The sequence below is a fragment of the Chelmon rostratus genome, chromosome 20 (assembly GCF_017976325.1).
Source record: "Chelmon rostratus isolate fCheRos1 chromosome 20, fCheRos1.pri, whole genome shotgun sequence".
Classification (NCBI taxonomy): domain Eukaryota; kingdom Metazoa; phylum Chordata; class Actinopteri; order Chaetodontiformes; family Chaetodontidae; genus Chelmon; species Chelmon rostratus.
The window spans coordinates 15820737-15836018 of NC_055677.1; the positions used below are offsets into that span (position 1 = coordinate 15820737).

At 44.3% G+C, this 15282-nt stretch overlaps 1 protein-coding gene across 2 annotated transcripts in view; it reads right to left on the minus strand.

Annotated features, from left to right (window-relative positions):
- Nucleotides 1-8801: 8801 nt before the first annotated feature.
- The window catches only part of LOC121623719 (partitioning defective 3 homolog), a 323624-nt gene continuing 317143 nt past the window's right edge, over nt 8802-15282 (minus strand). For both annotated transcript variants that reach the window (XM_041961133.1, XM_041961132.1), the window contains one exon: nt 8802-13063. In XM_041961133.1, coding sequence (XP_041817067.1) covers nt 12634-13063 — 430 coding nt within the window. In that variant the 3' untranslated portion in view covers nt 8802-12633. The remainder of the gene's footprint in view (nt 13064-15282) is intronic.

The window sequence follows — 15282 nt, forward strand, 5'->3', positions numbered from 1 at the left end:
CAGAGCAAAAAGCAATTTCCCACAGACATTGTATCCCAGCAGCAACACCACTTCCATCTGACTGCGACTGCAAATTCAGAAGTCAAAAATAAAGGTAAGCTCAATGTGCACACATTTTCCATGCTAAATGCAGCTCATACCTGTTTGGGAACTAAATTCAATGTATTTGGGCAAAAGAGACCAGCAGGATTTAACCTCAGCCTTTGAAATAAGCATTCATTCTCCTGAGGTTAGAGTTGGTCTACACTGTGTACACTGTGTCGTAATAAAGCTACAGTATGCTTGTATAGTTTTATTGTTTGATAGACAATAAAGAATATTTATTGGTGAGTATTTCATACTAACCTCACCATTCTCCGCTGAATACACAATGATTTAACAGTGGAAGTGCGAGGTGGACCAGCCTTGGGCGACAGGCCCCCCTCGCAGCAGCTGTTGGTGCAGATGTAAGGTGACAGTAATCAATACTGATTATTAAAGTGGGAACACCATCTCTAGTGTGTGATTAATCTTCATTCCCCCATGTTTACAGAGCCTCTTCTGGCCCGTTCGCCTCGGAGGGGGAGCGCTCCCCATTATCTATCCCCAGAGACGGGAAAAACAAAACACCGTCACCATTAAAGATACTCACTGTCACTGCGGAAGAAAGCAGGCGCAGGTCGTCAGTGGGATGGGAAGCACATGTGCTGCGGTATCAAAGCACCATGTCTGTAACATACCAGCATGCTAGTAGATCCAAGACAGAGCTAAAGGAACACACAGTGAAGGTGTGTTCAGACCAGGCGCAAAGCAGATTTTTAGAGGGAAGGCGAGTGCATGCAAAGCAAATGGAAAGACGTGATTAGATGTGAGGAGATGCAATATTGAGGAGCAAAGTGAAGCGATGGAAACATGTCTCAGCATCTCAAATACCTGAGTGACAAATTTGTGCTTATCCAAAGGTTTTATGAGTCCACTTCATTCACACAGACACACAGAGAAACAAAAAGAGAATATTGAGGAAACGAAGAGCATAAAGAACTTGAGTTCATACAAATGTGTCAGAGTCTGAGCTGTCACACACACACACACACACACACACACACACATGCGTGCCAGTGTGTCCGTTGCTAGCTGTCAAATTGGCCCTAATACCAATCAATTGAAATTCGCTTTTCGCTCAAACAGAAAGCACCACTGGTGCATCAGATTTTTGCAGCTACATACAGTCTACATATTACTGGGTTTATTGTCTTCATTCTAGAGACAGACACAATTTTCCGGCCTTGTTGTAAAGATGCATTAATTTCTAGCTCTGTGAATGTGAAGCTGTCTGGTTTGAGTTTATTCTTTGACATGACATAATACTCTTGGTAAATGTGTTTGCAATGTTGTGAAACTGGGTAGCTGTGGAAGCATGAATAAAGGCTCACTGCTGAGCGTCAAGTTAGCAGTAATAGATTTGCAGCATCCAGGAAGCAACGTACAGTTAGACTTTCAAAATAAACCTAACTGAGAACAACAAACACGTGGTTAACGGTCAGGCAGAGCGCAGCACATTAGTTACAAACGTTACCTCACTGACAAGAAGTCATCATTGGTTTTTCACATGACACAAACCCTGTTTTCCTGGGTGAAGAGCCTGTGCTTGACCCATCCAGCCACCCCAACCTCCTCCATAGTTGGGTTTTATCTAGCTCTTCATACCACGTCATGTGATGCACTGGAAGTGACAAACAGGCTGTCTATAGAAGGCTGTTGGACTATCCTGCATGTTGAAACATAACACTAAAGGTGTGCACAGGGCCTTAAAAAGGGACGCACCAAACCACGACCTTCCCCTACACCCTTAACCAAAGTGCGTTAGTAGCTCTAAACTGCATTTCTGTTGTCCAAGAGCACTTCCTCCACTGAAACAATAAACAATTTAGCAGTATTACAATTTAAATGCTAGGAGTTAGGTGGTGATTTCCCCTCATTCAAAGAAGTGTTTCTACTGTTGGTGTAGACGATGGTGTCCAGACATCACAAAGTTTCTCTGTCATCTGAAAGTAAATAAAGTAAAATAAAAAACTAAAGAAAGGAGGAATTTTGACTCACTTTCAACTTAATCAGTTCTTAATGCGTCTCTGCTTGTGGGTAATATTATTAATGGTGCAGCACATGTAGAACCACAGTGCCATAGTTATTCAAATGTATTATTCAGTCAATTTAACTCGCGTAAACAAGAACGCGTCTCTGTACAGTATGTTGGACCCAGTCGTTCCTCCTCAAACGTCCTGTAACCTTGCCGTATGGCAGCTAGCGTGAACCAAACAATTCATCATCCCTGCTCCACTGCATCCACAATCAAATTCAGATTGTTTAAAACAGAAACAAAACAAAAATCAAATTAAAGTCACTTAGAGTATGGATTGTTTGGTTTGGGGGCATTTATACTACCAGGTCAATTAAAGTAAGAATCAATAATACAATAATGAAACGATGATGAAACTTTGGCGTCACGTGGAAGGAGAAAATCAAGCAACCCAAGGTGATGCTGCTAATCGCTGATGTGCCACAAAGCAACAGAGGCATGTGGGAGCAGGTATGAATCGTGTGTTTACAGTGCAGGCGGGGGCTGCTGCGTGCGCAGATGTGCGTTTGACATGCATCATCGGTACACCATTAACATTTCTGGACTGGGTTGAAGGCTCCCTTTCGTCTCCATCGCCTGTGACTGCAACAGATGGTCACCCCGTTTCTCGCAGGCTCCACCTCCTCCCTGAGCACTCCCCCACAGGTGTCAGGCTCCCATTCCCCCACCTCCTCCGTCGTTAAATAATCACCAGCAGCGGCCCTGCCCCGTCCCCCTCCTCCCCCTGGTTGTCAAAAGGAATACCATCCTTCCTCTGTTTAATCCGCTCTTACTCCTCCTCTCCTCGCCTCCCTCTTCCTCGTGAGGACCCCCATCCCCACCCTCCTGGGCTCCCATCACTCAGCACCTGTGAGGATCCCACAGAGAGAAGATAAGGCCTTTCCATAGCTCCCTCTCTCGCTGTGATGGGGTTGGGAAACGAGGAGGAGGGGGGGGGTCAGGTAGAACAAAGGGAGAGAAAGCGCATGGAGACATTGGGAATTCTTGACAGCTGTTTCATTCGGAAGGCAATCTCCTCTCTCGGGTGCCATATCTGAAAAAGACAAGGGGAAGAAAAAGACAGAGAGTGGCTGCACTCCGAGGCAGAAAAAAGGAAATAGACGAAGATCCTTAGGAAAGTTCAGAGGATTAATTTGACACGAGGCAGAGAGGATGGTAGAAGGCAAGAAGGAGGAGGAGGAGGAGGAGGAAGGAGGAAAAATGCTTTCTTTGTCAGAGTAATTGCTCTCAGCCAGTCTAGTGTGCAAACTGGGGAGAGATTATAGGATTTATTCCCATGTAGATTTTCAACGGAGACGCTTTGCTGGAGCCATTCTGTTCCCTTCAGCAGAACGTGCGGCCTCGGATGTTCCGTATAAATCCATAAATCCATAAATACCGAGCCACGCTGGAGCACCGTATCTTTTTATTCTCCAGGAGGGTGAGACAGAGCAGGTACACACGGATCAAACGCGTGTGTGTCAAGGCAAACAAATGAAATGTCGACATAAATGACAGCACCGTATATATTTAGCGTATGGGGCGCAGGACGGCTTCACAGCCATTGTTTTGCACGGCAAAAACAAGGCTTTGCTCAGTGTCAGGAGGCAGAAACCCATTCACAGACTCACACTCCGCTCTACAGTTAAAGGTGGAGAAAGCAGAAGCCGGCAAGAGGGATGGAAATACTAATTATAGATGCTATCGCGTGAGGAGATATTCAGTAGAATAATTCATTTATTTGATGTCGAAAACACAGAAACAACCTGAATTTGGGGGAAGAGATTATTATGAGATCAAAACGGCACCACATATTTGCATTTGCTGTGCTACTTTGTTTACCAGAATACTTCAAACAATGCATTACCATTTCAAAGCTGGTCAAGTATGTGTAATTCCTTGTCCACACATGAAACAAGATGAAATTGTGTTTGTCGTTTTCTTTTTAATTATATATTTACTCGCTTGCCTGCAAGCTAAGAGTAAGGGTGCAGCTATAAATCAGCTTATCTTTGCAGTGAACTTGCGCTGACTCTCTCATGACTTGCGTAAAGTTACGGGTGTAAACAGCGCCGTGTGCACGAGGGGATGCCTCATGCGGGACAGATGCCTCAAAGACACTTTCTGAAGAATCCTCTGCTACAAAAGAAAACTTCTGTCACTCCTAACGCTTTCTTTCATCATGTGTCGCCAATCAAAGAGCCCTCAGAACACCTTCTGTTTTCAATCGGGCTCTTTGGCAGGCTGCTTGAAAAATAAAGGGTCCAGAATGTGTGTGTGTCAGTGTGGAATATGACAGATCCGATTACATTCAGTGCAGCCCAGCAGGGAATGCCACATAGTTGCCCACGAGCTTCTGTTTTCACAATAATGTCTCTAATAGTAGCCTGCCTGTATGTCCCGTCACTGCACAACAACAGTGTTTCACACAAGCGAGAACAAACAGCAGCACCAGTCTTTACAAGCCTAATGACACCAGAGTGGAGGAGCTATCCTGCTCACAGTTCTGAGGCTTCAGAGCATAATGAAACCATTTCTCTGTGTAATGAAGTTGCATCATAACCCAAGCAGAAACCCGAAGTCTGTTTCATGTACTTTGCTGCAGGTTTCACGGCGACCTCAAATCCCGCTGGAGTGTAAATAAAACGTTCAAGTAAAAGATCAAGCCCAGGCTTTCACAACAGGGTGACTCATAGCACATGTGTGCGCTTGTTATCTTGATTGTTTTCTCCTCATTTGTGGGGAAGTCCTCTCCTCCCGTCGCCTCCGGGGCTGTAGCTGGTTCCAGACAGCGTGTGACGCTCTATGGGTGGCGGGATGGGAAAGGGCCTCAGGTTCAATCGGCACAGGAAGAGGTGGCCTGTCGGGGGACCGCTGCAGCCTGCTTTGGACCTATTTTGGCCTGAGGCGACCTAATTTCATGGTGTGCACTGAGATCAGGGACGTTGCGGTGGACATGGGTTACTATGACCTTCCAGTTAATGATTAACATGCAGCAAATGGCCACACAAATCGATGGTTTTCTTATGGGGTGACCTGGTGGCTCAGCAAATTGGACCGCTACACAGCAAAGTCCCTGTCAAAACAGCTAAATAATGTCTAATCTGTGGAGTGTTGCTGGTATTAAAAGATAATCTGCCAGCCGGGTGAGCAACGGTGTTTTAATAAGAATTTCTGGACCTTGCAGAATATGTCTTTATTGTCCACCCGGGTGGAAATATGTCTTTGGCCCACCGAACACTAAAAAACAACAACGTAAAAACAGTTAGTAAAGCGAGCACGCAGACAAGGTCACATCACACGATATAACAGTTCATGTCAATGTCTGTGTCTTAAATCTCATCAGTCACTTTGCAGAGTATCTATAGCCCTCCTGGAGCAGAGTATAGGCGCCAGGATACTCCTCGCCCTCCTCCCCGCCATTAACCAACTGAACAAAGGGATAAAAAAGTGAAACACATGTATATTTTTAAGATTAGTCTGATTCTTGAAACAAACTCCTGCAGTTTGCTCATTAGAGATGATTTGGATATGCACGTCACAACCATACAGTCAGGCTTCTTTCCTGTCAGCTACATCAGCAAACACACATGAATGTCTAACTTGGCCAAAATCAAGAAATGATGTAATGCAATTGGTTCTGGACAAGGCTATTTATAGGATATTACTTTCTTGGCTTGTTTTGCAGGGCACGTTCTTTCTTCTTAAGACACTACAATCACACATCTTGCATGAATCTGATATTACTCATTCCTTCCATATTGTAAAATATGTGAGATATAGGAAAAATCACAAGTGTGACAAGTGCTTCAGATTTATGTCAGTCTTAAAAGTTCAGTAAGCTCAGCTCTGGTGGCTTCATCCCTGACTGCTATTAAAGGTCAACCAGTGGGCCATTTGCCTCAGACATTCTCCTCCAGTTTCACACAGTGTCTGCCTGTAATGCAGCGTGCTTTCATTCCACTTGAGATTGTAATTTCTCATACAAAGAGGGAGGTGAAGCCGTACACACAGTAAGCTCTCTTTGTTCCTCATCTGGTCATCCTTTCAGTAAGCCAGTTCATCTGTGACTCTTTCTGTCTCTGTCTCTGTCTCTCTCTCTTTCACACACACATACACACACTCTCCATGGTCCAGAGAGTGAAAGACATTCGCCCTCCTCCTTCCTCTACCCCCACATTATAGAGACCAGCTTCTGCTCTGATACACGCACTCACCAGATGTTGCCCAAAGCTTTAGGGAAGAACCCCCAGGTATGCGTGTCTCTGTGTGTGTCAGCATCTCACAATTGGCTTTTCCTTGCGCATCTGCCGAGATTTATGACCACGTTTTTTTCCGACAACAGGGTCGGCTTCCTTTTTGTGAAATCCCAGTGGGGCAGCCGGCTGGGGATCAGAGGGAGAAGCAGGTTCTTCAACCTGAAACAGGTGACTCCGACTCAGGTCTCACCAGGCTGAGAAGAGAGGGGGAAAACGTCTCCCAAATCCCTCGACACGAGCATTTTTATCTACTGGCGGTTCACACGAACCCCATCTGCTTCTCATATCAACATGCTTGCACTTGCCAGCACAGGGGTCTACTGGTTTGGCCTGCAGGGGTCAGGAGGACAAAGCGGAGTAATGAAATCAAACTGGCTGAATGACAGAGTCTGCTGCTGATCACTGGAAATCGCTGAAGGTTTTCATTATGGAGTAAAGTGATGGCGGGAATGCAAAAGGGGGATATTAAAGACTCAGTAGAGCCCTTTTCAGTGTGAGTAATGATCGGACAGAGCGGGGCCAAAGACAGCTTTACTGTTCCCTCAGGCCTCAAAGTGTTAAGGGTGCAAGCTGATACAGCAGAGTGCCCACGAGGTTACATACTGCATTGTGTATCACGCTAGGATGAAACCTATTGTGTTTTGATGGCTTTAAGTTACCTCTACGGATGTGTCGAGTGTCGATTTATGCCTGTGATGTCGGTTTTGTAGTGATGACGTTACACGTCCACAAATCACAGGAGAAAACGGCTACAGAATGAACATTTTATCGTCTATAAAGGCAAATGTTTTCCATAGTGTGTAGTATCTGTGGTATTTCTAAACCTATAGAAGATCATATTCTTTCTGCGTTATTTAACCAGTCCCAGTGGAACGCCAGCGTCCCTCCCACGGCTCGTTCACACAAGCCAATTGGTTCAATTAACTGTCAGTCAACATGTCAGTATCCCTGGTCCTTAGCAGAATGAGCTCCCATGCTTGTGTGTTAACATGGCAATCCAATTGACATGTCAGCATGAAAGCTTGGCTGTGTCCCTTTCAAAGTAACGGGGGAGTTGCCAAAAAAATTCAGATGTCACTGATTAGCTGTGTTACTGGAATTCTGATTAAATGAATTTTATATTCTGAAAAGACCACGTGCAAGAAATGCACTGACGGGCTTAGTAAAGCAAACAAGAATATCATCTGCATATAATGAAATAACGTGAGATATTTCATACACTGAAATTCTATGAACATCGGGATTAGATGTGTACAAATCAAGACAGCAAAGGGTTCAAAACCGTAGTTTTATGTCACGTGACAAGAAGAATAGTGTTTCTAAAAGCTCTTGGCATGTAATCAAGTGACAAGCTGAGACACTGCTTGGGGCCTTTAAAAAGCGTCTGACTGTAAAGGCCCAAACGCAGCATCATTTCTCTACATTTGCCCTATTGACACTCAATCAAAGGCAATATTGAAGGAAATGGACTGTGGCCCGGCAGGGGTGTTCAAATGGAGTTACTTCAGAGACGGTGCTTTTTAAACTCCCCCCGAGGTATTATTTAGGGCTGAATCACCTCTCTGTCCTCACATTGGCAGGGCATATATACACTGTTTGGTCTCCTCTCCCTCGTCACCTTAACTTTACCCTCATCCCCAAAGGTGATATAGAGGCGAGTGGGAGTCTTCATCGCTGATGCATGTGCTTTCTAGTATGTTTCCACTCCGACCAGACGGAATCTTTCAAAGGCCTCTCCCTTCCTCAGGATGAAGACAGATTTGGCAGCGGCTCTGTGATGCACAGCCAGCGCTGAGAAATTCTAAAACATGCCTTCCCCCCCCCGGAACTGAACATCATAAATTTGACTATTGTCTTTATTACCATCGAAGTCGTCCCAGGATGTTATTGGAAGTTAAGCCAGCTCAAGGCAAAACCTCCCAGCCAGCCGTTACAGAGGCACATCAGGAACGAAGATTAAAGAGATGGAGAGACAAAGAGGACGTCTTTTCATCGGACTGTTTCACTACCACTTTAACAAATGTGGGAGCCACATTTTTCAACGTTCCCCCAGTTATGAGAGGAACTGTCTAGAAAATCCTTTTTTTTTTTGTTTCACTTTATTTTATGTTTAGCTGTTAACGGCAGTGAGAGGGTCTGACAGCCAGATGACTAAAAGTTCTTCTCTTCTACTGTCTTCTCAGTTCAATTAAATTCATCTATATCTCAGAGACAATAGCCACATTTGTAACTATGATGGGAAAAGAAAAGTTCAACAAACTGTGTTAATTTTGCATTGTAAAATCAGTAATGTCATATCCTAAAAACTGCAGAATGGTAGCAGCGAGAAATGAGATTAATTACTTGCCTTCAATTACGGTTCTTATTTCGCTGGTGTGTTATCATGTAGAGAAACCATTTGTGAATGTTAAAGCAGCACAATCAAGGGAAATTATTGTTACAAGGATTCGAAACTACCCTCACTTTATTCACTGAAAAAAGGTTCATATTGTATGTACAGAGAACGGCAGAAACAGTTCCTAATGATACACTGTTGTAAAAAGGGAAAATTGCACTGTGCTTACATATTAGTCATTTTTTACCGCTGTAGTACCATATTGTGGATAATAAAACACAATGAGGGATGGTCATAAAAACACAATGAAACAATAACAATATATTTCTCATTTCTCCCAGGATGAAAAAAATCTCCAGAAACAATAGCTTTCTGGGAAGAATCTGTGTGTCACAGGGGCGGCGCACAAACATTAATTACACGACACAAATAATAAACACGCATTATAGGATATTATCAAATTTGCATATGAGGGGAAAAAAACTCATAAGATATTGCAGGCACTTGAACCCCTCCCCAGTTCATGGAAACATCAGTTAAAACAGCTGCTGTGTCAGCGCTGAAGCCCCCCCCCTCGCACACACACCCACATACAAACAGCCACTTTCACCCAAACAAACCAGAGCCAGTGTAAGTCTGCCCCAGAGAAACAACAACAAACAAACATGTGCAACTGCCAGCTAGATGACGGAGATAAATGAAGAGAAGAAGAAAAAGAGACAGCAAAAGTGAGCGCAGCCTTGTTGGTAACCTCCTGTTTGTGCTGCAGACTCAGAGGAATAGTTGTGATTACTCCATTGACTGAATCATCTGCAAGGTCAGGCCTCCCATCTTCTCTCCCTCCTACTCCTCTGCTCCTCTCCCACTCAGCAGCCAAGTGGTTCATATGGCTGCCAAGACATATTCAGAGACATATTGGAGCATCCAGTTACTGGCAGCGCTCACAGACACTTAAACACATGTCCACCTACACACACACACACACACACACACACACACTGGAACATTGGCAGTTTAACAAACAAACTAGTACTGTACTTTACTAAGCCTCATACGTCTGTGTGAGAACAGTGTTTTTTAAGTACTTGTGAGGACCATAGACCCTCGACCTCAATAAACCTCTAGATCCAAACCTCTGCATGCAGAAAACAAACCATGACTTTTATCTTCATTCTGATTCTAGTCTTAATCCTAAACCAGGATGCAGGAAATAACAAATTAGAGGCCTACATTAATTCCAGCATGTATTAATGAGACATCGACAGCTATTCTTTCTCTATGAACAGCTGCCAGTTTATGACAGTGACATGAAGGTTTAATTTATTATTAATTTTATTAATTTATTATACAATTTACATGCACTTACTCTAAGTAACCAGGTAACAGTTGGCTTTCTCCAGTAATTTGATTTCATTACCATCATGTAAACAAGACACCTGGTTTCCATAACAGGGGTAGAGTACTGCAGAAACCTGATTTCCCAGCTGGAATCCTGCTGGAGAAAACAGATTTTTTGGCCAAACATAGAAAACGGTTTCTAATCAGAATTTTACATGAACGCATTTGAATGACAAAGACTTCAGAGAGGGAAAGTACTGCTGTGAATGCTGTGCAGCGGGAAATATGGGTCAGCTATTTCTTATTTAGTTTGAGTCCTGTCAAATGTCCTTTTTAGTTTTTACCTCATGCTGCTCTATTTAGTCAAGTTTAAGTTGACTAAAAGTTTGCACATTTTAGTCTTTTCAAGCCAGTAAAAACTGTTTTTAGTCTTTTTTACTCACCAGACTATATTGAACATTTCTGTCAGTTTAGTTTACCCAAACCAACATTTTTTTGTTATTTTAGTCAAACTAATTTAATCATTTTCAGGTGACAAACACAGGTTGAAGGAATAAGAATGCAGCTTCGCAGATCATGTCTGGTCGAGCAGTTGGATGTAAAGTTAAAAATGACAACAACAGGGCTTGGGAGAAAGAAACACGTGTTGTTTGGGCCATTTTAGTAACAACGAGGCTCAGAAAAAAACCCACAATGCATTGCTTTATCAGAGGGGAAGCGATGTGGCCATTAAATAGCTGGCAAGAATATCACAAACCTGAAGAGACACAAGTTGCTTTCTGTAACAGCTGATGTAAGTCACTCCCAGTCCTGACTGAGCCTGTTGTGCCCTGCTGGTGGAATCCTGACATGGCAGGGAAAAAATTTGTCTCCTCTTTTTTGTCAGCAAAAATAAAGACTGATTTTGGTGAAGTTTTAATTTTTTAAATTTCATTTTAGTCTCACCTTTTCTCGTTAACAATACTGCATGTTGATATAGTCACAGGTAGTGTTTAATGGCGTCTTGTCAATCACAGTTTATCTTAACAAAATGAACAATAGTGGGAAAACTGCATATTCTATTACTACAACAGTTCATTTAAGCAGGTAAAGCTTCAAAAGTCAGCAGTATGGGAGAAATCAGATTACCAACCTGTTGCATGTATATGCAGAGTTACAGTAATCAGGTTTCTGCAGTAACTGGCTTCTCTGACTAACCTGGTTTCTTGAGTGAATTAAAGTGTACTGAACAGTTAAATCTGATAAGAAAAACAAGTCTAAACCTCTACCTGTCAACAAACATAGTTAATACTTCACCTAAACACCTAAACCCAAAATGAATCCTCACCTATGGCCTTCAAAAAAATGGTTTCACAGTGCAAAAATGTCCTCAATCTGACAACTACAGCTCAAATTCTTATTCTTAAAGGGGTGGAAACACAAGAAAACACCCACACAGGGCCATACGTATAGACTTTCACATGCCAAAATGCACCACCAGGTATTGATTGAACGACGGAAAATCTCCCAACCGGGTTTCTACCAATGCACATAATGATGAAAGGAAAACAAAATCAGCTCTATTGTATCGGGACGATGGATGGGCAGACCCACGCTGAGGCTGCCCACTGCAGAGCTGATGTGGTTTCCCGTGTAACCACCCTGATGAAATATTCAGCGGGGAACAACTCAGACACCTAGCGGCTTTGGTTACAGCCAAATCACTGGAGGAGAGGCTGGGGCCACGCCGGCGATGTCGCCGTTTCTTTCTTCTCGCCATACAAGGCAACATATATAACACAAAGGGACATATTCATTTTTCATGAGGCACATTAATTAATAACCCAAACCTGACCCCATTTATACTGTTGGATTCCCTGTGTGGACAGGGCAGGGATGGAATAAAGGAGATCTGAAGCTGTTTTCCTCCACTCAGAGTTCCCGATGGTGAACGGAGAGAAATAGAGATAAAGCCAAGCGGCCATGCCCAAAACCAAGCTGCTTAACCTCCACACTCTGTCACTGCATGCCAAGTCCTGCCAGCACTCACACACACACACACACGCACACAACTACACACTCACATAAACATGTAGCGCTCCACAAAGTTCCAGCGAACAGCAAAAATAGGCCTCATTCACACAAGCTTGGTATCGACTGACACAACACTAAAAACATGCTTGGGCCGAGTCTTGTGCTCGGGGGTTTGACGGTTAGGTCGGGCTGCTGTCAGATGTGGCGAGGCGGCGACGGCACAGACCGACTGTGATGTCTGCCCTACTGAATGTATCTGATGGATGGGTCAAAGCTGCACATCGTGAGCCAAAAAGATGGAGCCTACAAAAGGTGAACAATCGAAGGATGAGAAGGCACTTATACACATAGATATCATGATGCTGGATAGTAAAAGATCTTAAATCATTTCTGTCTGATACAGCTAAAATGGGTTATATTATTTAAAAAATCTTTTTTTTTTAAATATTAACATTTTTTATCAACAGTCCCATAAAAATCTTTGTATCTCAGCATTTTATAAAAAAAACAGACTCATTGCCCTCTTTGTTTTTTTCCCTGTTGATGCTCCTTAGAGTCGGTCCTACTCTCCTAAAAGTTCACTTGTTACAGTCTCAGGAGTAGAACAGCCTCCCTTTCTCTGAACCCTGGAGTCTGCTGAGCTTGGCGAGCTGAGAAGGCGATGGGGGTACATCTTGTCTGTAGGGGCCCTTGGATTGAGGCGGGGCCTGCACTGGGGGAGAGCCTGAGGCCTGAGCGTGGTCTCTGCTGTGGTCGTAAGCGCTGCCGCTGGTGGTTTCCTGTCCAGGAGACAGCCTGGTCTTGCTGGCCTCCTGCTCTCTGCGTCTCTGCTCCTGCCTAAGCAACTCCTGAGTCTCTAAGAGGACACGGGCATTGAAGCTGGGGGTTCCCAGGTAGCCGTTTCGTGCTCCCTGGCCGCCGGGGTAGCGAGGGTTCTCCTTGGATGCCTGGAATCCCTCTGCTGGCATGTAGACCTTGTCCCACGAGTCCTGGGACGCCGTGCTGGGGTTCTTACGAGGCTGCCTAAACACACAGAGACAGATAAAGAGGTCAATCGAACGGTTGAGTGAGTCACCTTAAACAGCGCCTAAATCTAAAGGGAACAGAGGATGATAGCAGGCAACTCTGCTCAGAAAAGAGCTTTTTTGTGTGGCGGCCTCTGGGTCAGCACTATTGAAAAGGACTTCAAAAGAAACTGCACTTCAGCAGAGAATGTGGCCATTTTCGCATTTTGTGAGATTAAATGGGGGATGTGGTAGCGGCGTTGATTTAAAATACTAAAAGCAACATGAGTGGAGCAAAGAGGGATCTGTTATAGCCTGCTGCTTGATTACGCTGAATCCTGCGACATAAAGACATGAAAGAGACAGGACACAAACGGGGCAGCCTGAAACGCCCACATGACTATTAGTTCCACATTGTAAACAAACACAAATGTTAAAACCTCCCTGAGAAAAATGGCTGCTTTCATCCATTTAACTCCTTTTTGGAGATGCAGACGGGTGCACATACAGCACAGACAGAGTAATGGCGGGCCTCGCGGCGTTACCCGCCTTCTACTCATCTTCAGCCCGCCTGCCAGCCACTACACTGACAGGACGGTCCAAGATGCACACACATATTATCTCTTGCAACAAATAAAACTAGCACACGCGCATGCCTTCCGCCACACATGCTCCCCTTTCCTGAAATTGGCCCCGGAAAGCCGTCATTGGGAACTGCCAGCTTTTTGGCTAAAGTGTTGAGTCTACTCCTCCATTATTAGGATCCATTAAGGCCGCAGTGCGATGGAAGACCTGTGACAGTGTCTTTTACGTCCGGGGTGCTAAGAGGAATCTCATTCACACCTCACTGACCTGCTGCACGCTTAAAAGGCTTTTGAGTATATGGCGCACAAGGCTGCAGAGGGAGACAGGGGCCCGGCATGCTTTTAGGCCCAAACGCCTGCATTTCTTATCTGGCCGAGCCTCATTCCAGAGAGGCTGAGAGGAACAAAACACAGAATAGGCTATTCATTGTTCAAAGCACTTGTGTTTCCGACAAAATATTTTGTTTTCCTAAAAACTGAAACCTTACAATGAGGTAAATCGGGACTGTACATAGTGAGAATGAAAATAAATTCTACCTTCAACCTTGAGTTCTTTTTTTGTGTGAACTGCAGTGTTTCTTGTCGGGGTAAAAATGACTAAGGCAAAAGTTAGAGTCCTCTGAGGCCGGCGTGATACCGCTCGCTGACTGCAAGACCTTTGATTGGCTGCTTGTGTTTCCTCCTACAGGTAACAGAGACTCAGTAAAGTGCCGCTTTTCAGCAACACACTTCATCTCCACTGCAAACCTTCTGCTCGCTACAATCACCGCTCTGTGTGAATAAACGGACACAAACAAGGCAACTGCACCGCAGTTGTCTCCTCGTCGGTAATGAGAAAAGGAAAAATCCTGTTACAGGTTATGTGGATGTAACTCCAGTTACATGCATAGCGCACTATCTTTGTGTCACACTGTAAATGAAACAATGCAAACACAGTTACTATGGGAGTAAAATTAAAGCATAACACGCCCCGATCATTTGCATCACGACGTGTCTGGCGTTGCGGTTGTGACACCAACATGTGAAACGCTGCTCAGCTATGAATCACATCACATGATGTAGGTGTCTCGCAGGAATCCCATTAACCCCTCGCCTCAAGCATAAATTTCAAGCAAACAGCAACACATATAAATTACTGTACATACCATGTCATTCAACTCTCTCTCATTTAACATATTTTCACTGTCTATCCATCTCTATGTTATTCTAATGAGATTCCCAGAATTCCAGCATTACTAATGGATGCCTTTGTGGTCAACATATCTAAGGGGAAGGTAAGAGCTAAAGCACATGGCACTGTGATGACAATATGCTTGGGCAACTGTGCATTTATGTACAGTGCATCTGCAACACAAACATCATTATCTTGATCGGCTCTGTGTGTGTGTGCATGCATGTACAGCATGTGTAAGTATGAGGGTAATTGGTGGAGGGGCAGATGTAGGGACAGACTGCAGAGAGAGCCCCACCACATGCTCCATATCTGGGTTTTGCTGTCTGGGCGAGCCGCCATGCATTTACACCCCGGCTTGGCTCGCAGAGCGGCCAGCCCTGCTCACGAGGGAGCCGCCTATTTAGAAACCCGGGATGCCTGTTGCACGAGGCAGCGATCTGCGTTTCCAGAATGACCTTTTCGTTTTTAAAGCAGATAAGA